General features: G+C 37.4%; 1 protein-coding gene across 8 annotated transcripts; it reads left to right on the top strand.

The window, feature by feature from the left end:
- The first annotated feature begins 284 nt into the window (after positions 1-284).
- On the top strand, positions 285-18,977 carry TIAL1 (TIA1 cytotoxic granule associated RNA binding protein like 1). 8 transcript variants are annotated; one of them, XM_011287588.4, is made up of 13 exons: positions 312-543; positions 3,285-3,346; positions 7,393-7,489; positions 12,437-12,586; positions 12,817-12,871; positions 13,025-13,112; positions 15,008-15,083; positions 16,250-16,358; positions 16,672-16,767; positions 16,868-16,952; positions 17,187-17,310; positions 17,653-17,792; positions 18,600-18,977. In XM_011287588.4, exons 3-13 carry the CDS (start codon positions 7,478-7,480, stop codon positions 18,724-18,726), a joined length of 1,062 nt encoding a protein of 353 aa, XP_011285890.1. In that variant the 5' UTR covers positions 312-543; positions 3,285-3,346; positions 7,393-7,477; the 3' UTR covers positions 18,727-18,977. The 8 variants fall into 8 exon arrangements, with proteins under 8 accessions (XP_019669466.1, XP_019669465.1, XP_023096767.1 ...); XM_019813904.3 differs by having other exon boundaries at positions 314-543; positions 12,488-12,586; XM_019813907.3 differs by lacking the exons at positions 3,285-3,346; positions 18,600-18,977 and adding an exon at positions 17,500-17,558 and having other exon boundaries at positions 285-543; positions 17,653-17,714.
- Positions 18,978-23,464: the final 4,487 nt, after the last annotated feature.

Genomic DNA, 23,464 nt, shown 5'->3' with positions numbered 1-23,464 from the left:
TCCCAGAAGTCCTCTGGAGAAGTGCTTCCCTTTTTCTCCAGGACCACAATTCCCAGAACCTTCAGCTTCACGGCGGTTCCCTTTTCACTCGATCTGTTTTTGAGCTGGCTGGGCTTCAGCCGGCCAGCAGGCGCACAGCGACGACGTGATTCGTCGGGACTGGGCACAGGGTTTCCTTAGCGGCCCGTTTTTCTCCCCACTCAGTTATCCCATTTACAGGCCGTCGCGGCTGGCCTGAGCGGTGACCTGGCGGGCCGCGCCTGCGCTCTGCCCCGTTTCCTGCCTGGCTGGTGGCGGTGGCCATTTTGTTCATCCTCCTCCTCCTCCTGCTCCTCCTGGTTGGAGCGCAGTGTCCGGAGCGGGCTGGGGGGAGAGAGCCCGAGAGCAGGGTTTGGTGCCTTCTCCTCTGTCCCCAGCCGGTGCCCGGAGCCCCCCTCCCCTTCCTCCCCACCCCCTCCCCTCCCCAGCCCTGCCCTCCCCCTTGTCCCGGGATCGCTCCGTCGCACCCACCATGATGGAAGACGACGGGCAGCCCCGGACTCTGTGAGTACCCGAGACGGGGGTTGCCAGACGCCGAGAGGCCCGGGCACCGCGGGAGACGCTGAGGGAGGGAGCAAGAGAGCCGGGCCGAAGCTGGGATTCGCGGCGGCTCTTGGGGTGGATTCCGGGGTGGCGCGGACGCGAAGTGCATTCCTCCTCTGTCCCCTTTTCCTTGGGAAGGAAGTCCTCCCTTCCCCCAAACAGTCGCTTCCTGGGGTCTGGGGTTTGTTTCGACCTTTTCCTCTCGCGCCCTTCTTTGCACGCGCTTCCTAGGCCGGGTTTCTGCACGGCAGGGGCTGTCAGGCCAGGGAGGGCTCCTGGTCCCCCTCTGCTGTGGGGGCCCTGGACTGGGCCGGGAGCTGCCGGTCCCCACGGGGGCAGGGCCTGGGTGGGGGTGGGACCGGGGGTGGGACCGCAACCTCGTGCCCGGCGGGCCCCGAGGAATTACCACTCTGGCCCTGCACGTCCCCGGCTACATCGCTCCCAGCTCTTCTCCCAAGCTAAGCTCTCCGAGGGAGCTGGACACTCTTCCTCCACTCAAGTCCCTTCTCTTTTTCTGCCCCACGTGCCCCCGCCCACGCTGTCAGAGACGCTCGAAAAGCGCCCGCTACTTTTGAAGTGCAAAAGGGATGCCTCTTGCCACCGGAGCATCTTTCCCTTCTTGGAAGTTTACTTTGAGCGCTACCTACGCTACACTGACAACCAGTTGTTAAACTGCTTTTGCTCTTTTGGTGTTGCCTCCTCCTAATCTGTTTTGTGCTTTGAGACCTTCAGAATTGGATAAAATGATGTCTACCCATTATTCGATGTGTGTCTTCTGAGCGCTTTTTCTTCTGTCTTGCTGTTGCTTGTTTACCTGAAGCCCGATCTAATGAATGAATTTCATCTTCCAACTGCTTGTTCCAGTTTTCCTTTCTTTCCTAATGAAGAGTGATGACTCAGCATTTGCATTCCTTTCCGGATAGTGTGGCACTCCTTTCTTTTTTCTACATTTTTTAAAAAGTCTGAGTAATTTCTAAATCAGTGTTTCAGTTGGGCACCTTCGGTTTTCCTAGCCTCGAAACTCAGCACACCTACCTCCAGTACAAGGAGTCAGATCACTGCTTTGTTTTCTTTTGCCTCTGCCTAGTATTGATATGATCATAGTCCACTTGGCTCTGCTGTCTGTTGGGGAAATTACTTTTTGGGGAATAGATGAAGGTGGATGGGTACTTAGGAAGTCTGACTAGCTTCTCATCTCTTCTACCAAAGTAGAGAAGATAGTAAAGAAGATAGATATCTATGTACGATGTTGATACTGGTTTGGGTTTTGTTGTTTCGTTTTTTTGGGGGGGAGGGACCTGTAGGGGGGTGGGCTTGCACTCTTTGTAATCTTATTTTTCTAATGTCTCACCAAAGTACTTGCCATCCTGTTTTGAGAGTTCACAGCCAACTTTAGCCCATCGAATGCTTCAGTGAAAAGCCTGCTTAGGAGAATTTTTATATTTATGTTTTGTGCTGTCTCCCACTTCCAACCTTTTTTTCCCCAGAAAAGAGAGAATTGGGACAATTTGAAATTTGCCCTTTAAAATCTATTGAAGCCAAGGCTGGGTATTTAGCCATGTGTGCTTTGATGGAAGCATCTGGGAAAGCTGGATTTAGTGCCCAGCCAGCATGTATTTAACAAAGATACAAGTTACATTGAATCTAAACATCTGAAATGTCATCACTGCATCATAATAGCTACTGAATAATTGGTAAATTCTCATAGCACATTTCTCATTAACTGTATCTATCTGTCCCTTGTGAAGAGGAATTCCTGATTTTGTCAGGCTAAATAATATGCCATTTCACTACCTTTAATTCCCATAACTATCTCTGCATTTGCCTTTTCGTCTCCCTCAGACCTTGGACCCTTCTTCAGTTGACTAACGAGCTAACTTTGTCACTTATTTTTTACCTCTACTTTCTCCAATATCCTCTTCTTTCTCTGAAACACACTTAAGTCATCTTTGTTTACAGTTGTCTAAGAATATGTGACATGTGTACATGTGAGTAAAGAAACCTCTTGAGCTTAGTTGTACTTGTATGCTAGTACATGTTTACTATTCTGTCTTCCTTTTTCCTTCTCCCACTCTTCTCTATGGGAAGGGTTTTTTTTTTTTAGACAAGGACTGCTACATCTTCCTAGGTCTTACCCCTGCAGCACTTAGTTCACTGCCTGGAACACAAGAGGTACTCAAATATTTTACAATGATTATACTTCTTTTCATTAAATTAGTATTAAGTTTGTTTTTTTTAAGTCCTGAGGGATGTAAAATTATGAGCAGACATGACTGTCATACATGGTGTGGTCTGTTGATTTTTATATCTTTTTTTAAAACCTTCATATGTTAAAAAAAAAACCTTCATATGTAGAATTTTGAGATAAAAGCAAAGGTTTCAGAATTGGGATTTTTTAAAATCAGATTTTTAATAAAAATAATGCATATTATTTTTTCCTAAGTGTTCATTTTACATAATTCTCCTCAGAGTGTTTTAGGTGTACGTAACATGACGGAAACTTTGAACGTGACTTTTAGAGGTTGACATCTAGTACGATTTCTTTTTGTTTATGGAGATCCTTCTTTTATTTTACATTGTGATCTGTGGGTTAGGTTTTCAAGTGGCTAGTATGTTTTAAAAGAATGTACTCTTAACAAAACTTATCTTAAACTGTTTCCTTAAAATGCCTGTGTGTTACTAGTGAGGTTTTTTTCCTGCAGACACACACAAGCTAAGACATATGGTTCTATCATCAGAAAACAATATGGTGTTTATAGCCTAGGTAGGTCTTTAAATATTCATTACCTACAGTATTACTAATTTATTTGATGGTATTTAAAGTGGTATAGAATTGCTTTGATGATGTTCAGCCTAAAGTTTATTTATCCTTTAAAGGTCTGTTTTCTGATGTTCTTTGTTCTTATTTGACATTTATCTTGGGGTTATACGTCTGGGATAACTTGTGATCTAAAAAAACAAATGAGATCATGCTGTGTAATCTGGTGTTGGACCCACGTTTCAGGCTTGTGTTGTGGGTAGCTTTTGAGTGCAGTGATTTGATCCATGGTATATCTGAATATATAATACAACATTAAATTATAATGGTGTTCTATTATAGTTTAATTAACTTTCTTCATTTATCTGATGCACCAAAATGAGTCGGAATTGTGGATCTGGGATTACACCATGTTATGCAATGCCATCCTTTAAGGCTGTTCTTTCTTTTTGTTAGAGGCTGTCAAAAAAGGAGGAAATAGAGCAGTGATTTAGAGTATAATCTGCACATCTAAGGGCAATAGCAGAAGAAACCATTAGATCCTGTTATAAATTTGACTAGCTATACAATGGATTTGGCTATATCGTGACTGTAATTAAGCACCTTGTTCGACTTAATCATATTCTCTGTTTCTTTAAAATGTGTGTGTATGTGTGTTGCTATGGTCAGTTCACTTGGACAACCCCCCACCCTCCCTGCCCTGCACCTTTCCTCCCCTGTGCCTCTTCCTCAAATGCAATACTGACAAATTGATCCGTTCATTAGAGGCCCATTGAAGGATATTGTTATAAAATCTTCTCATATAGGAACTTGCCAAGAACAAAAGCAAAAATGTTACTTTCGTGGAAATTTAGCCATGGTAGCCTGTGTAAAAGTGCATGTAATTAATTTCAACCTTGGTAACTCTTCAGAGTGAGAACATGTTCAGTGTTGAAGAAGTTTGATTAGTCTTCTGAAAAGGCATGATCTTAACTTAAAATTCTGCCCAGTTGGACATAGGAAGTAGTTTGGCAATGTGAACTTTTGCCTGCAGTGGAACTGCCAAGTCTCTGGTCTCAAATTGGATTTTAACCCTTATGTTAGGGATAAAAGCATCATTTTCCATTTTTAGTGCTTTAGTGCCTACAGTTCCTGTTCATAGAAGACAAAATAGATCTAAGGTATGCCTTTTTTTTTTTTTTTCTTGAGTAAAAAATTGTTTTGGAATTTTCTAAGTGTTCACTCTTTGTATTGGCCTCTCAATACAAGAATTTGAGCCGTTTGTCTTTTTCTGTTATTTTGTAAGTTCTTCAAGTAAAAATTATGTATGTATTTAAACACTTGGAACTTTAGAATACACTGACTACTTCTTAACCAGAACAGAAAGAAAATGAAGTGTAGAAACTATAATTTAGAAAGAGAAAAGATACCATTTCAGTGTATTGCCAAGAGATGATTTTCTTTCCAGGTCAGGTGTTGAACATCTGTCTTAAGTATTTTTGTTACTATTTATTTTGGGAAAAATTTTACGATAATGCAAGGTACTTAAGCTGTGTACTACAGTATTTTAAAAGCTATAGGAAGTTTCCCTATTGAGTATTAGGAAGGATGAAGGCATCTGCAAATGAATGAATTATAGAACTCGAGTAAAGGAGAAGGCAGTCTGAGATTTGGGTGAAATTTAGGTGAAATTATGTGATGAATTACATCCTTCTTATCCTGGTAAATTAAGGTGTTCTATGTGTTGTCACGGAAGTCCTTTTTTATATTAGTGTTTGGAATTTAGTTTGCTGCTTTACCACTGAACTTTTAGTGGAAATATTTAAAAAGTAGGAAACCTGAACACTGAATTACTGTATTTCATGACATTCTAAACTTAGATTACCATTTTGCTCTTTGGCATCAGTGCTTGAAATGTAAATTGCTGTATCTAAATGTGCCCCTAGAATTCTTCAAAATGTATAACTCACTCGAAAGATGTTGATGTGGAATAAAAATCCTATTAAGCAGTAACAGCTTTAATTGTGACTGTTAGGTGTGGAAGGTAATTAATGCCCATGCAGTTTTTTCTTAACAAATCAATGTATAAACAGTAACGCAAATTTAAAACCGTTTAAGTTATTTAAATTTTATTATATTAAAATGGTGATTCTATTAACTTCGTTATTAGTGTCAGTATGTGAAAATCAGTTTTATCCTTTCTTCTTGTATTCTCTTAGAAACGAACTAGCTAGCACTTTAGGTTAAATGAATATAACATTTAGGAGACCACGGTCACTTGTTCAGATAGTTCTACCTTGCACAAAAAGAAATTATTCCCTGGATACAGGCTCACAAACCCCTATGAGTTAAAAATGAATAGGCAGTTGTCTGACGAGCTTATAATCCTATAACCTTTTGCTACTGCTGGAAAAAGTATGTCACTCCATGGCCTGCCGATGGGTCTGCTCTACTTTAATTATAAGAAAAAGATGGCATAGTAGACCTAAACCAGTTTGTCCCTGGTTTAATTTTCTGTTTAAGTCACATTGGACTTGTGTTTCAGTTTCAGAGCATGTAAGTACCCACTGCAATGAAAATTCTTAGCTGAACTCATTGAATTGCTACTCATTATTATTATTATTATTGTTTTAATGTTATTTATTTTGAGAGGGAGAGAGAGAGGAGGGAAGGGGCAGAGAGAGAAAGAGAGAATCCCAAGCAGGCTCCTTGCTGTCAGCACAGAGCCCAACACAGGCTCGAACCCATGAACTGTGAGATCATGACCTGAGCTGAAATCAAAAGTTGGACACTTAACTGACTGAGCTACCTCGGCCGGCGCTCTTGCTATTCATTCTTAATCAGATAATTTTTTTACACTTTACATTTCTCAGTTTATTTTTCCTTTTCAAAATGTTCCAGCTTAAAGCAGTTATGTATTTAATATGGTAACCATAGATGCAAGGCTTATTTTGGTCTCAGTACTCAGTTTCCAGATGTTATATATTATTGTTAGGAAAATAAAACTTATGTCTTTTTAATTTCCAGGAGAAACGATGTTAAATTTTATAAGTATTGTTGGGTTTATGAGATTGTTCATAACAGATGTGAGTTTTAGGAATTATACACCAAGTACCAGAAACACTTACAAGTTTGGCAGTTTATTAAGCTAAATTAATATAAATCCATGGGACAAGAGAAACCCGGTGGTCATTTCTGGGTGGTGGTGGTCCTTTCTTTTGAGTTTATCTGTATTCAGAATTTCTTATAAAAAATACATATATTCAATTTGTAATTTTAACAAATAATCCCAAGTCTTTAAATAGTATAAGTTTACCTAGATTTGTCTTAATTTTCTCCAAATTTCTGAAGAAATCTTATATTTGCTTTGTTATCTATATAAAGATGTATTTTATTGCTTCTGATGTATTTTAGATTAGGAAATTTTACGATTTTGCCCTGCTTTCCTACAATAAAACAGTGAAGACATATCAATAAATCTTATTTAGCAAGACAGAACAAAGCCCTCCAATCTCTGTTTTGCTCTTACCTTTATTCTGTTCTTTGTTTGTGTAATTGCTTTCGTTGGGGTTCTAAGATAAACTCACCTTAAGTTTCATATCTCTTTACGATCAGGTGTTATAATCAATCAGTATTTTTGGTATTTTGTGTGTGTGTGAGAGAGAGAGACAGAGACACACACACACACACATTTTGAACTGTGTTTTACATCCAGAAATTGTAGTTATTTTGAGCCTGGTTTAAATTTTTATTATTTTTCTTCTAACAAATAAAATGAGAAAATGATACATAGGTTACAGAATAATAGGCTTTTGGGGTATGCAAAGTAACACTGGTTTCTTTTTTATAAACGTGTGAAGTGGTGCTTTACTGGCCTAATTTAGTGCCTGAGAACAATTGCTGCTTTCCTAAATAAGGGTTAGTCTTACTTTCATAGGATCAGGCTTAATTGGAAAAATGTTATTGAAGACAAGAAGTTAAAATGAAATAAAAGGTGTTGAGTTAAATGATAATGCATTAGAGCCAGAGCTGAAAGGAAATTGCTGATAATGTACTCTTTTCTTCTTGAACAGATACGTAGGTAACCTCTCCAGAGATGTGACAGAAGTCCTTATACTTCAGTTATTCAGTCAGATTGGACCCTGTAAAAGCTGTAAAATGATAACAGAGGTAAGATCTTCCCAGTTCCATGTGCTGACAGCATGATGTTTACCGTTTTGAAATACATGAGTTGATTAGTATCATTTAAAAATACCGTTTTAAGCCTCACTTATTCTGATGGAGAGGGTCACGTTTGTTGTGTTGACTTATTACTTTGACTTGGCTGACAGACTAAGTTTAGAAAGGAGTTTTATTTGAGAGGACAAAGTTTGTGTGCTGTTCCTCTCACATGGTCATTCTTCAGGATATAGTTGTCATCAAGTGATTCCGCTTGTAAAAGTTGTTAGAGCTTATCTCAGAGTGTTGAAAAACTAGGTGACACTGCATACGCTTCCAGTAGGAATGTTACGGATTCAGAAAACACACACGTAAAGGTCAGGAACCGGTGTATGTGGGAGCACATTAGCCCCTCACGTGTATGCTGCGGCACCACGCATCTTGAGCATCTTTAATAAATACTAATAACTGAGTAGCTTTGCCCAGATTGGAATTAAACTGTTAGGGCAAGAATTCTCTTTCCCTTTTTGCAAAGAAAACTTTCTTTTCATACTTTCCTGGTTAAGACTGTGTAGCAGTGCCCAAAGATTTGTGTTTCAGTTCGTTCTTGTCTTCCTTTTTGTTATTCACCCACACACTTTTTAGACTGTGTACTACGTACCAGCCATTCCGGTAAGTGCTAGAGATACAGTGATGAATGAGACAGTTCTTAGCCCCGTAGAATCTTACCACCTAATGAGGGAGACAGAGGAGTTAACAGGCACTAATGACAGAGGATGATAAATGCTGTGGAAGTAGGCAGCTTCAAGTGCTGTGGGAGCACCGAGGTCCGGTAATGTCTGGGGTGAGGGGAGGCTTTCTGGGAGGAGTCCATGTCCGGGCTGAAACTGAAGGATAGCGGAGGAAGGGATTCTGGGTGAGAGAAGAACATCGATCCAGCCTGGTGGACAGAGGGAACAGGAGTACTTTGATAGGAAGCGGGAAGGTAGAAACCCTAACATGGTTGGCCTTCCAAAGGAGATTGGTCAGAAAAAATGCCAGGAGACGAGGCAGGAGTGTTCGGCAGGGGCCAGAAGCTGTGCCCAGGAGTTCGTGTATGCCCTGCAAGGGGAACTCTGAGAAACCAGTAAAGCAAATGGGCCTTTTGGTCTTCTTTCTTAACTAATAATAATCATCATTCTGTTCTGGTGTCTCTTCTTTCCTTCTTGTGTTTGATTATTTATTCCTTCATTCATTCATCCTTTTATTCATCAGAAATTTACTTTGTGCTGGGGATACAGTGGAGAGCCAGATAAAGGCGACTCCCATGAGTTCATATACATTGAGAATATTAACAAAGCAAGTACACAAGATAATTGCATTTAGGGATAAGAGCTATGAAGAGAATAAAACAGGTCTGTATGGGGATTGGAGGTTTGGTGCTAATATAGGGTAGGTGGTGAGGGAAGAGGTCACGTCTTTGATCTGAGGTGAGAATAACGAGATGGTGCCATCTATGTTAAGAGCCGGAGGCAGAAGGAATGGCAGATACAAAGGCTTTGAGCTGGTAATGAGCTTGGTGAGTTCATGGAACCAAAGACCAGGATGGCTGGAGCCTGGGGAGTGGAGGGAAGTGATGGTAAATGAGAGTAAAGAGGCAGGCAGGCAGCGTTTGGAGCCACCTGGGGCATTCCAGGCCGTGGCACACAGTTTGGATTTTATTCTGATTATGGTGGAGTCTTAAGAAGGGTAAGGAGTTACTCTGATTTGCATTTTTTTTAATGTTTGTTTATTTTTGAAAGAGAGCATGAGGGTAGGAGAGGCAGAGAGAGAGGGAGACACAGAATTCGAAGCATGCTTCAGGCTCAGCTGTCAGCACAGAGCCTAATGCAAGGCGTGAACCCACGAACCACAAGATAACACCTGAAGTCGGATGCTTAACCGAGTGAGCCACCCAGGGGCCCCCTGATTTGCATTTTTAAAATTATTTGGAGAATGACTGTCGTGGAGAATGGATTGTAGGGGACAGGAATGGAAGGAGGGAAACCAGCTGGGTTTATTTTACTCACCTAGGTAAGAGATGATGGGGGCTTGTCTGTAAAGTGGTAGGTGTAGAAATAGAAATAGGTAAGTTTGGAATATAACTGGAGGTGGAATCAATAGGACTGGATTGGTGGCGGGGACATATGGGGAAGGAAGACATGAAGAAAGACTAAGATTCTTGTTTGCAGTTGTGTGGATGGTAATGTTTTTCTTTGCTCAAATGGGCATGGTCAAGGGAGGCACAGGATGGGTGAGGGGAGTGGTGGGAATCAGGAGTTCTGTTTTGGCAGTGTTAAATTGAAGGTGTGCATGTTAGACAAATAAGTGGACTTTATATGTAGGTAGTTGGAGAAACTGAAAGACCAGTGCTGATGATACGAGCTTGCAGTGGTATTTGAACCTGTGGGACTAGATGAGATCTAGTTGCTGGATCTGCAGAGAGTACTTGCTGATAGAGAAGAGTAGGGTGGCTCAGGTCCAAGTGCTTGGAGCATCTCCGCATTTAGGGTGATGTTCAGAGTTTGAGTGAAGGGGGAAAACTACCTTCTGAAAGATCCTCCAAGTGAGAAAACCAGAAAACCAAGAGGCTATGTGGAACCTAAACTAGAATATTTAAGGGAGAAAGAGTCGTTAGCTGTTTTGAGTTCTGCTTGAAAGTCAAGATGAGGACAGAAAAAGGATCATAGAGGTGGCAGAAGGGTCGCTGGTGGGCTCAGCACAAAGTTTCATTGGCCTGGTTGGGTAGGAAGCTGACTGGAGTGGGTTCAGGAGAGAATGGGGTATGAGAAAGTGGAAAGAGTCACTAGCAGATTTTGGAGAAACATTTGATAAATATTTAATAGTACTCTTTTTAAAACCTGTGTGCACAATCAGCCATTTGAGGGGAGAGGGATTTGAAATGGCTTTTTATAATTCATCCATATTCTACTACTCCTACATTCAGACTTGTAGATAGTTGTAAAATCTCATTATTTCTCTGTCTTGACATTTATGTCATCCAACAAAAATTGGTGACAATACTAATTAAGGTAAGGACATAGTTGATTTTTTTAGAGTATCCCTTGGTGGCATAGGTGGGAAGTTTCCAAAGAGCATGAATTGTACTACTGACTATGTAGGCATTTATTTTTCTTTTCGTAGATTCCATTTTAGTATATGAAAAATCCTTTTCCTTTAGTTTTATGGTCTTTTACTTTAGATAGTGTTTATCTTAGATTCTAGGTTTCTCCATATACTGTAATGTAATGTTAGTGATTCTAAGGCTAAAAAATTTTAACATCTCTGACAGTTGGGTTGTGACAGATCAATGGTATCTTAGATGAAAGGCAGTGTGGTGTGTGTGTGTGTGTGTGTGTGTGTGTGTGTGTGTGTACACATGCATAGTTCATACATTGAATGGGGTTGGCCTGCTACTAGGTAGATAAGCTTGAAGTCAGTCTGCAGAAGTAGGCTAATTTACTAAAGCCTGTTGTTATGGATCTACCATTGGACCCCTGTACGTTTTGCTACAATTACCAGTGTTTTCTTTAAAGACCACCAGGGCAGAAGAGATGGGAGTAAAATGAAAAATTGAATAGCATAGTTTTAGCTTGCTGTTTACCTTTAAATCATCTCTACAAATGAATGTTACCGGTAAATGTTAACTCTTTTATAAGAGGAATTTAAATGCATGTTTTTCTTTGGAATCTTTTCCCCATTTCCTTTCTGTACCTCTTAAGAACAGAGTTCACATGGCTACGACAATAGGATTTTGTATGAGAGCCCATAGTTTTCTTGTCAGTATTAATGATCACACTTTTTTTCCCTCAAGGAAATGCCTTCTGGTTGCTTCGCCACTATTGTTTTAGACGTCTTATTTTGGATTTTTCTTCTAAAACTTTCCTGGAATGAAAAACAGTGGTTGTTGAAAAGATCTTTATTTTATCTGGTATTTTGTACCCCTTGTAAGTGCAACTAGAATTCCATGTTTTAAATAGTATTGATCTTTTAGGGCATTTTACATTGAACAGTGATGAATGCTTTAGCCTCATGCAGAAACGTGTTTGTACAGTTTTGCGGCTCTTCAGTGTAGGTTGCAGTTTTATAAAATTCATTTCCGTTTTGGTTGTTAGGTTATAAAGTTGCTATAACTCAGGTAATACTTTCTCATTGCCTTTATAAATGTCTATTTGCCAACTACTTTCAAGCATAATGTTGTAGAACATATTTAATAAAGATTTCTTATTTTCTGTGATTAAAAATTGTAGCTTTGTCTTGGCATATCTTATTAAGACATATTTTCAGAAATTCTTTTCTTGATTACTAGTATATTTTTCTGGTCTTTGAAGACGAAATAGAGTCTCCTGTTCATTAGGATATTTTGAAAGATGGGGAGTTCATTTCAATAGCTGGTTATAAATGTGAAATTTTTCTGTTTTTATTCTCATTCCTTATCCAGAAAAGAAATACATAATCTCATCTCCTCGTATGTAGTACTACAAATCCTAGTTTCAATCAGGAATAAAGTTTGTGAAGTTGGTTCATTTATATATATATATATATATATATTTTTTTTTTTTGGCATGGATATAGTTTATGAAGGATTATGATACATAAATAGAATTCATCCTTTTGGAAATAATGTTGGGAGAGAGAAGAGCAGTGGTAAGGAGTGGTCCTTATCTCAGATCTAAACTTAAGGTTTTGTTTGGTCTGATATAAACTTCTGTTTTATATTTAACGTATTCCACCAGCATTCTGTATGTTGATTTAACAGAGATAGTCCTGATTCTATAGCGCTCAGTTGGTTCTGTTTGCGTACAACAGTATTCTGAGGTGCAAAGTCAGGTGTAGCTATAAATCTTATTTTTATAAGTGTTAGGCTTTCATAAGCTGATGCAATCTCACCGTGTACATTCCTAGCTGTCAGTAATGTTTTTTCCTGGATTTTCTTCTCAGCAACCCGATAGCAGAAGGGTCAACTCTTCTGTTGGATTTTCTGTTTTGCAGCATACAAGCAATGACCCATATTGCTTTGTGGAATTTTATGAACACAGAGATGCAGCTGCTGCATTAGCTGCTATGAATGGGAGAAAAATTTTGGGAAAGGTAAGATAACAGAATGATGGCACCTCACAAGTGTGTATATTTGCATGGCGAATTAGCTTGTATTCTTTTTTAGCGAGTTTTTAAACAAATATTCAGCTGTGCTGAGTGATGGTTTTGCTTTATTCAGCCTAGTGTTTTTACAAAAATTATCAATGATTTAATAAGTGGTAAGTGTTATAATTCATAATGACGTGCCTAATAATTGTATTAAATATAATCTTTATTTTTAGGAGGTCAAAGTAAACTGGGCAACAACACCAAGTAGCCAGAAAAAAGATACTTCCAGTAAGTACTTCTGCTGCATTTCACTGTGGAAGAGTTCTCAAATTATCCCGGCAGCGCTACCAGCTTAAATAGGGTTTCTCTTCCCTTAGTGTTACCTGAAAAAGGCTTAGGAGCTGACTTTAAGTAGTTGATTACCAAATGCTTTGATTTCAGATCACTTCCACGTGTTTGTTGGGGATTTGAGTCCAGAAATTACAACAGAAGATATCAAATCAGCATTTGCCCCCTTTGGTAAAATATCGTAAGTATCACAATCAATACTATATTCAATAGTGATAGGCACAATTGTATATGATTAACTTGTACCGGAACTAAGATTTTCTTTCCCTAGTTAGTGTGATTTTTTTTGTTTGTTGGTTGATTTGTTTTGTTTTTTTGATTAGTAGATGTTGTTGAAAATGTTAATGTCATTTCAGTGTTTTGGGGTCTTGTTTTCATCTAATCCTGTGTATAATATGTTAAAAAATTTTAAGTGATTCTGTTTGTTATCTTTGAAGCAGATGTTTGGGTGGTAAAGCCTATTATAAAGTCCAACTTTCTGTCAAATGTTTTTAAAGTTTGGTGGTTAACCAAAAGTGAATGTGATGTATGCTGTGTATTAAATTTTTATAGAAGGAATTATAAATTGGGAAAAGTAGGTAAATCCTTGGGTATATTGTGGTTGAATTGGAAATGTACATGTTTAATTATAATGATAAATGTGTTTTAATATTTTAACTCAAAAGTAGTACTGTTACAATATTAAAATGTTTCATTGTCTGAGCCATAAATGTGGGATTAATTAGTAGATGTTTCTTTGTTAGTGGTATTTGATTCTGCTAGTTAGGGCCCAAATGTGGTTTGATTTTTTAGCAAAGTTAACGCTCAAATTTCACTATGTGTTACATGATCAAATATATTGGAAAATTAAAAGTGGTTTTATAAGTTTTATAAAATGTTTATCACAATTTATCTTTCTGATTAAAATTCGTGTAATGTTTATGTACTTCCTGTAGATTTAAATTAAACTTTGTAGTACTACTTTACAGGAATGTGTTTCAACTCAGAACAACAATACTTTTCTGTATACAATTTGTTGTTCTATAGATTTATTTGAAAGAAAGATTTAATTCTTAATTTTCTATTTTGATATTTGCTTTGCTTTTTAATCTTTAAATGTGGTAAGTAGTACTGTTTTAAAAATCAGTATAAAAAATAATACAGGTTGCTGTTTTTCAATCTTTATTTATACCTGAGACCTGCAGTTTTTCTAAAGTCCAAGTCACAATTAAAAGTAATAGCATTCTGGTTATTTTGCAGAATTGCTCATAAGAATGGACAGGATCTTGAAGGCTAACTGCAAGGAACTGTGCACACTGGAACTCAGTTGTAGATTTTTTTCTCATTTCTATTTATTCTTATTATACATTATTTATATATACATATTTTAGTATTTACATTTTAACATTCTATATTCAGTGGAGTTCTATATTTCCAATCATTTTAACTTACTCACTAAAATTTCTGTGTAAATTTGTTGTTTTCGTACTGGTGTGCTTAGCATTGTTGTTAGTTTTTTATTCTCCTTTCTTAAATTTCTGAAAATGTCAATTTTTCAAAATTTACAGCTGCCCAAACTCCAAAATGATGATAGAGAATTGACCAAGAAAAATAAAGAAATCTGTTAACAGGCCATGTATGCCTTTTTAATTCCTATTTTTACCTCTTTTTCAATTTTTTAATATTTCATATATTTTGTATCACTAGGCAGAAGACATTTAACTATTTAGAGATTGCATGGTAAAGTAGTTAGCATTGTTACAGTAATTTATAGAGCCAGTAAACCTTAGAGGACACTAGCCGATAGAATATTAGAAAAGGAAACTATTGTTCCTATTAATCTTCAAATTTGAGCATTTAGTTTAGAAAGTGCAGGCTATTTGATTAGGTTGCATGTTTATTACATGTTTTTGTCTTACTGCTTTTTTCTAACAGGTAAAGAAGCGTTAGGGAGAGTTCAGGAATGGCAGTAGTTAATTAGGGCTAACTGGAATTTTATTTAAAAAAATGCTCACAATACAGTGTGTGTGGTTCCTTTTAGTTTTTATTTTGAGGATGACTCTTACTTCCCTCATTTAGCTGTGCTTCTTTTCACAGGGATGCCCGAGTAGTTAAAGACATGGCAACTGGAAAATCCAAAGGCTATGGTTTTGTATCTTTTTATAACAAACTGGTATGTTTTTCAACTTAATGTAAATTTAATAAAATATTTAGTCGTTAATTATTCTGAATCTTGAATATTTTTAGATGTTGACTGCCATAGGTTTTTTTGGTGTAATTTTGTATGTTTTAGTAGTAGAGAATAATTTTTTCTTGGAAATAAATACTGGAAAAAGATAGACTGATTTTAAGGAAGAGTATTACTGCAGTTGCATTTATGTATTGGTAAAGGTAAGATGTGTTGGAAGTCAGGCTCAAGACTAGGACATATGAGCTCATCTCAGAATTTGGAGGGAAGTTCAATTATATATAGTCTGAACCATGAAAATCTTCATTTTAACTTTTAAATTATTCATCCTTTTGTAGCTAGGATATTAATGACTATAGCAGATTATGGAAAAGAAAACTAAATTCTTTAAGAAAGAGTTACCAAAATATCTAAGCATTTGCACTAAGTGTAAGATCAAATAATAAAGCAGGCTTTGGTATTAACGTTTTAGACGTTTCAGCAACTTAAATTACCTACGTTTTATCCAAGTGGCTGAAGCAGCAAGACAGAGAATAGGAGTTGCATTCTTTCTTTGCTTAGATTCATATTCACATTAGTTGTGATAATTAAACTCAGCTTTATTGGCAGCATTCTGAATCATAATGCAGAAATCTTCTGTTTGAAAATGAGTTTTCAGGCTTGTGTCACAGCCATAATCTGTTGTTACTAGAATGTAGATTTTTGGGGGGTAGGTAATTTAGACCATAGTATTAGAGTTTCTGTGTATTCTTCGGTAAAAGTTACATTTCAGATCAACCACTAAATTAAGATATTTGTGAACAGCTCTGTGTTGTGGGATTCCTGCTTTCTCCTGTTTTGGTAGTCCGTGCGATTATGATTTTTCCTCATGTATTTGAATTATGATGCTTCAATTATGCTCCTTTAATGCTGAAAAATGCTGTAATTTGAAAGCTGTGACTAAAGATAGTTTTTATGTATTCACCCAAGTTCAGATCATTGTTTTGTGATATTAGTTCAGGTTTGTATACTTAGGATGCTTAGCGAATTCATTTACTGAAAAGATTTATTGGATCCAGCAGTGCCAGCATTTTATTTCATCTTACTGAGTCTTATATACCACAGTTTTCTGTGTCTGTAATTAACTGTTTCTTTCTGTTCTTTCTCTGTAGGATGCAGAAAATGCAATTGTGCATATGGGAGGTCAGTGGTTGGGTGGTCGTCAGATCAGAACCAACTGGGCCACACGTAAACCACCTGCACCTAAAAGTACACAAGAAAGTAAGATTTGTCTACTATGTGTGTTAAGATTACGGATATGTCACAAAATCATGAATTAGCGTGGTCTTCATTTCTTAAAATTTAAATTAGTACTGTAAGCCTCATTTCATCTTGAATTTAATTTTCTGATAGTGACTGGGCTTTGGTAATTAGTATATTTGGAGCAGTGAACCAGCTGATGTTATAGATCAAATCATAGTGTCACGAAAAAAAATTGTATTTTCTCGCCCAGTGAGGCGTATCTTAACAGTATGTCGTAATCCGTTTTATACTCCATGTACAATCAACATTTTTGTTTCCTTTCTGCATATAGATAACACTAAGCAGTTGAGATTTGAAGATGTAGTAAACCAGTCAAGTCCAAAAAATTGTACTGTGTACTGTGGGGGAATTGCCTCTGGGTTAACAGGTACAGTGTGTGATTGTCGCCTCCCCTTCTCTGCGGGGCTGCATCGTCGTACCGGGGTCCTGAGCCTTAAGTGTTTTATTTGTGTGTTTTTGTTTCTCAGATCAGCTTATGAGACAGACTTTTTCGCCATTTGGACAAATCATGGAAATAAGAGTTTTTCCAGAGAAAGGCTATTCGTTTGTCAGGTAAAATCCTACCTACAGGGTGCTCTTCTGTTTGACCCGTTCCTTTCAGTTACATGCTCTGATCCCCTCGGGCGTCAGTGTTTGTTACGTTAGTACTTCTTTGCAATGTAGAACTTATTTCACGTTCTGTCTACACCAAGGGTTGACAGATAGGAACTAATGACTTTCTGTTATTTACTGTGTTAAATAAGTTCTTTAAAAAAAAGACAAAAACCTCATATCCTCCTCTTTTAGATTTTCAACCCATGAAAGTGCGGCCCACGCCATTGTTTCGGTGAATGGCACTACTATTGAAGGACATGTTGTTAAATGCTATTGGGGTAAAGAATCTCCTGATATGACTAAAAACTTCCAACAGGTAATTCGATTTTTCACAGCACTCTTTAAGGTTTCCGTCTTACATATCTACATAAAAGCTTTAGAAACTCTGTAAAATAAACAAACAGAAAATAAAAGCCTATAGCTGCTTTCAGTTGATTTTATTAATGCTTTTTCAAAAGTGATTATTTTGCGGTATTAACTGAATCTTAATACTTTCTTTCCACAGGTGTCACCACCCCAATAAACTTAGACAATGATAAATAACAGAGTCCTATTCACATAAGGGTGCTTACTTAGTTTTTCTCTTCCTTGTCTCCCACTTTCTTCAAATCCTGTGTTTCTTACTTAGCCCCTGAAACAGTGCTCTGCTTTTTCCTAGGTCGACTATAGCCAGTGGGGCCAGTGGAGCCAGGTTTATGGAAACCCACAGCAGTACGGACAGTATATGGCAAATGGGTGGCAAGTCCCGCCTTACGGAGTATATGGGCAACCATGGAACCAGCAAGGATTCGGAGTAGAGTGAGTTGTTGGGTTTTTCCAGTGTAGAAACAGATCCGGTTTTGACAAAAGAGATAAAAAGTGTCTTTTTCTAGGGAGAATCTATTCAAAGTAAATTCATCAGACTGTTTGACATTATAAGCCTTAATAGGAACCTTACGAGTAGTGATTATGGTGCTAAACATTTGCTTTTTATTGTGTAGGTGAGAGGGAAGGTTGGGGTAACATTTGGTGTGTCCTACCATCTCTGTCAGCAGTTGGTAGAACTTCACTGACGTTTCTAATCTATTTGATCTCCTTGTTAATTTTTGCGTGGAAAAGGTCTTTGCCTAGATGTGTTCAGAAATTTAATGATTTATGTCTGTTGGCTTGTGTGAGAAGTCTTAAGAGGTTTATGTGATACAAAGTAGCTTCCTTTTTGTCCCCTGTTTGTTCATAGAGTAGGTTGGTCCTTTGCACCTTTTCCCAGGCCAACCCAGATCTTTTTTTGACTGGTTCCCTGTGTTTTTTTAATTTCTTAAATTGATGTCCCATGTTTGCAGTACAGGATAGGTAGATGATCTGTCAGTTTATAAATCCAGTTTTGAGATATTCTTCAGAGAAGTTACTGTGTTAAGTTGTGATTATCTTAACAAAAGTTTAAGACTAATCCTGGGATATGTATTCTATATACGTGGATGCGTGTCACTTTTTCTTTGCTCTTTGTTGTAGGTGTGTTGATTTCCTGTTGTCTATTCTGTGATTAGGCTCTGCTTGACTTTTGTGTAAATGTATAGATAAGTTTTTCTTTTGTTTGCTCAAGATGTTTTTGTTTTTGTTTCCCCCAAGTCAATCACCTTCTGCTGCTTGGATGGGTGGATTTGGTGCTCAGCCTCCCCAAGGACAAGCTCCTCCCCCTGTAATACCTCCTCCTAACCAAGCTGGATATGGTATGGCAAGTTACCAAACACAGTGAGCTGGGACTCTAAACAAAATTGTAATTCATGATAGCTTCAGTTTCCTGTGACACTCTGAAGACATGAAAGTAGACATCGGAAAATGAAAATATTTATTTTAAAAATTGAAATGTTTGGAACCTTTAGCACAGCTTTGCTTTGGTGAAGGACACATGTCTTCTAGTTCTGCCTTTTTAAGTTTTTGTTCATGATGGATATGAACATGATTTTTCTTTGTGTACAAAAACTAAAATAAAGTCAATAAAGACAATTCTGACTACAAATTTTGATATAATAGGAGAAATGGGTAATACGTTTTGATTCTTAGATACTATTCCATTTTTATCTTGCTGTTCAGTATTTTAACTCACTGTGTTTTTAAAAGAGCAAAAAAAGGGAGGATCGTGAAAAACTGGGAATCACACATAAGTTCATCCTGAACCTTGATACTCCCCTCCCCTCCCTTGAGGTGGACCACATTTGAAGTCAGCAGGAAAAAAGTGTGATATTGGAAGAAATTGCATGATTTTGGAGTCGCTTTGGAGGAAATACTTTATGCCTAAAGAAACCGAAGCCAGACTGATAAAGAAATTTTCAAGCTAAATAAGGAACAGCATTATCTGAGTTACTTGAGCAAATGTTGGTGGTCCACATTTAAGACATATTTTTAAAACTTTAAAAAGTGTTGATTATTAAAATTGTAGTAAATTACATTTCATTTTGGGGGGAAATTCCAAGTATGGTGTTTGTATTAAAATCAGACAGTCATACTTGTGCTTTTACATGAAGTTAAAATGATATACATTGTAAATATTTGAATAACTACAGTGTTTAAAAGCATGCTTCAACATAGAAGTAGCAGCAATGTAATTATTTGAAGTAACACTTCACACTCTCCACTGCATTGAATGCAATGGATTGATAAGAATGTTTTAAGACTGACACTTCCAAGGTTGGCTACTATGTAAAATTAAAATTATACAAATTACTATACAGAAAAGGCCTTAATTTTAATTTCATACAAATCTTTGATCTTTGATGCATTAGTACATTTTAAAATGTCATTGGAAATTAGATTTCTTTTTTTTTTTTTTTCTTTTTCTTTACATCACTTGGTATGTAAATACCTTGATTAAAACCTTGTAAACCTATTTCAAGGTTCCTATAAGTTGTATAGTACAAGTGTTTTTAAAAAATCTTGGGGTGTTTTTTAAAACTAGATATATTTTGCCCAAGAATTTTTTTAACAAGATTGCTAAAACATCTTATTTAGACAGTTTGATGTACCAATTTATAATTGGATATTCAGCTTAAGTAGTACACAGAGTTGTGACTTTTATTTTTATTTAACTTGTTTTCCTTGTGGGTCGTGTGCATGGGATGACAAGCCTGAGCAGAGGCTGAGTTGTATGTGTGCAGAGTTTGTAAACGAACCAGTTAGGTAGATATGGAAGACTGAAGTTTGCTTCTGGGGTGTTTTTCAGACTATGTGGATAAAATCAGCCTCAAAGTTCTATCCCAAGGTAAAATCGTATGTATTTGACTTCTGACAGCTAGAGGGTGCAAATGTTTAGGCAGTGTGTTTGAAATGCTGCTTTGAGGCCTGGGCACCAAGATGAGAAAACCCTTACCAGTTACGTGGTAAGATGCAATTAATACCCACAAATGACTATTTTTTAAACTTTTGAAGTCTTACAATTAGCTTTAAAGTAACAATGGTTTTATAAATTGGTGACCACAATACTTTTGGTATTATTTTTCTTCTTCCCCCGTTTAGGAGAACAGTCAAATGTATTGAACGTGAATATTTGCAGGGTCTGAAGCTCATCGTTGGGCCAGATTTGTTACGGCACTTTAGTGTTAACCACAGGAGTCCTGTGACACTCTTCTGTATAAAATCTACCCTTATTATTTGTTTATGGCTAGTGTCCTTGGGGGATGTTATGGAAAAGTTACTTTATATTTTATAAGGAGAACACTCACATTATATCAATTATGCTTCCTAGTTTAAAGTTTCTTGAGTATATGTGAAACTTGAACAACTAAAGACTTTTTTTTATATACCAATATTCTCAGTTCGCCTTTTTTGGTCTGCCAGTAAATTAAATACCTTTTTGCAATAGCAGCTCCATGTAGCTGCAGTGTTTCCTGGTTGTATATTCTGATTTAATAAAATTACCCAGACTAGTTACATCGCCATAGTAAACATATTACTGAAGTGTCCTTCGTCTCAATCCAAAAGAGAGAAAGATTTCATGATCAGTTCACTTAACGGAAGTTATTTCATATTAAATGGTTTTTAAAATACAAAGCTACTTATCCAAATGAAACGCACCATTTTAAAACACAACTGTCAAGCTAACACAGACTCAAGTCTATTTTATAACAAAGTGAAGTCAGTGCTATCTTGATCAGTTTAAGCCTAAGAATCGTTGCCTTTTCCATGTTCATTAAAATGCAGAGATTCTTTGGCGTGCAAGAAAATGTTTATTTCTTAATGATTCTGAGATTTATTTTGGTGATGTGTTTCTGACTGCCATCTTCTTTGCTCTAATAAGCTCTCTCCTAGCACTTCCCCCATGCCATTCCCACTTGATTTTTATGTTGCTGGCAGTGAGAGGCTAAAATGACTGGCCAAACATAAGCCAAAGCTGTAAACCACAGTTGAAGTAAGTCTTTCAATAAAGGCTAGACTCTATGATAAGTGGCTTTTCTTATTGTCGTTTATTACTTAATTATTCCTTCCAGGCTGCCATGAAGTAAGCAATTTTGTTTTAAGTTATTAGTAAGGTGTGTGGAATACACATATATTCAGGATCTATTTCTGTGTTCCGTATAAGTGTCAAAAGTCCCATTAGCTTTGTTGAATTAAAATTTAATTTCTGGATATGGAGTAATAGAAATTTGCATTTTTCTAAAAATGTGTGCTCTACTGAATATTAATAAAGTTCCATTAATTTAGAATCCCCAGACAATGGAAACCATTGTTTTACCACGAGTAAAGGTTGCACTCAACAAACAGAAAAAAATGGGGGAAAAAAATGTCTATAAGACACTTTTCCAGCAAGTATGTCCAAATTAAATCTTACCTCTTAGTTAAAAATCAGCATTTGGGCTTCCACTGAATACGTTTTACATCTTTTTAGTATGCATTGGAAAGATGCAAAAATGATTTAGACTTTAGCTTATATAAGCCTTCTCTTAAGTGGCCCAAACGAGCAGGTTTTGTTAAATAACGAATTCTATGTGTAGTAATGAAGCGTCCTACTTACCGTGTCCAAATAGGTTACTATGAATTAGATTGCCATCTATTCTATTTTGAAACAAGAAAATTATGTGAATAATTACGACTTCAAAGAAATGTGTTATTCCAGATTGTGGTTAATTAGTACAGGTTAGTATGAAACCCGGGCTCTAGTCTACCTAAATCGGGTCTATTTTGACAATTAATGCAGATAGGCTAGAAAATAATTCACAAGGTACTTTGTGTAAACATCTCATTTGGGGCGAGAATGACTGGTTTTAGAATTGCCTAAATGCGAAGGAAGTTCAATTTAGATCTAGGAAATGAAGGGGGCAGTATGTGTAGTTGGGTTTTTTTGGTAATCTTGGGCAAAAGAGTGGAGGCACTAACGGGAATTGGCTTTTTGATCTGGTAAGGATTTTATTCGAGGGAAGAGAGCTTAATCCACATGGCATTCACAGTTTGGTTTTTAAACAATGTCAATGAGGGTAATGGCTGACAAAAGGTATGTATGAAATGATTTCCTCAGTGTTCCCAGCTCTACTGCAGATGCTGAATTTTAACTTTTCCAAATTGTATTCTTGTAATTCACTAACCATTGTTTCTCTGAGTTGTTCCTCTGGGAAAGTGATATCCATCTAATATTTTGCAGTCAGCTGGAAAGTCTGCCAGACAAATGTGACTGGAGTGCTCTGGGCTGGCTGTTTGAGGAAGGCAGGGTAGCTGCTTGTCGGAAAGTAATGGCATGTGGTACGGCCGTCCGCTTGATCCTGCGCCTGGGCTCCGCTCACCTGCACATCTCCTGTTGGGACTTTGCTTTGTGCTGGTGAACTGGCCAGTATTTGCAGAGAACCTAGTTATCAGGTGATACTGGGAAATTGCTTTTATTGTTTTTTAAATGTTTGTTTATTTTTGAGAGAGAGAGAGAGAGAGAGAGTGAACGGGGGAGGGACAGAGAGGGAGGCAGAATCTGAAGCAGGTTCCAAGTTCTAAGCTGTCGGCACAGAGCCTGACATGGGGCTTGAACTCACGAACCTCAGGATCATGACCTGAGCCAGACGCTTAACTGACTGAGCCACCCAAGCGCCCCAGGAAATTGCATTTTGAGGTAACTCAGGTTTTGATATAAACAGCCAGCTGGTATCATAACTTGCCCAGCTGTGAGTTTTTTGTTTGGTTTTGGTTTTGGTTTTCCCTCCTCTATGTGTTTCTCCAATCTTTCTTCCTTGGGTTTTGGTATACCAGTGAAGAAAAGTCCAAAACCATCTGGACACAATGCATGAAATAATGTAGCCATATGCAGCTGACCTTGTTCTGAAAGTTGATACTAACAGTGTGTACATTTTAGATTTTCACAGTTCATATTACTGATTAAAGGGTTGTGAGTTGAATTGTTTCATATGTGGCTTTATATGATTACTTTTGCTCATAGAAATAAAGCTAATTCATAAATCTTCACATAGCTAAACAAAATTGAGAATGCCCGTCTAATCTTAGTTTGCTTCTTTTTGAAA

The sequence above is a fragment of the Felis catus genome, chromosome D2, assembly GCF_018350175.1.
Source record: "Felis catus isolate Fca126 chromosome D2, F.catus_Fca126_mat1.0, whole genome shotgun sequence".
NCBI lineage: Eukaryota > Metazoa > Chordata > Mammalia > Carnivora > Felidae > Felis > Felis catus.
This window is presented reverse-complemented; position numbering and strand designations above follow the sequence as displayed.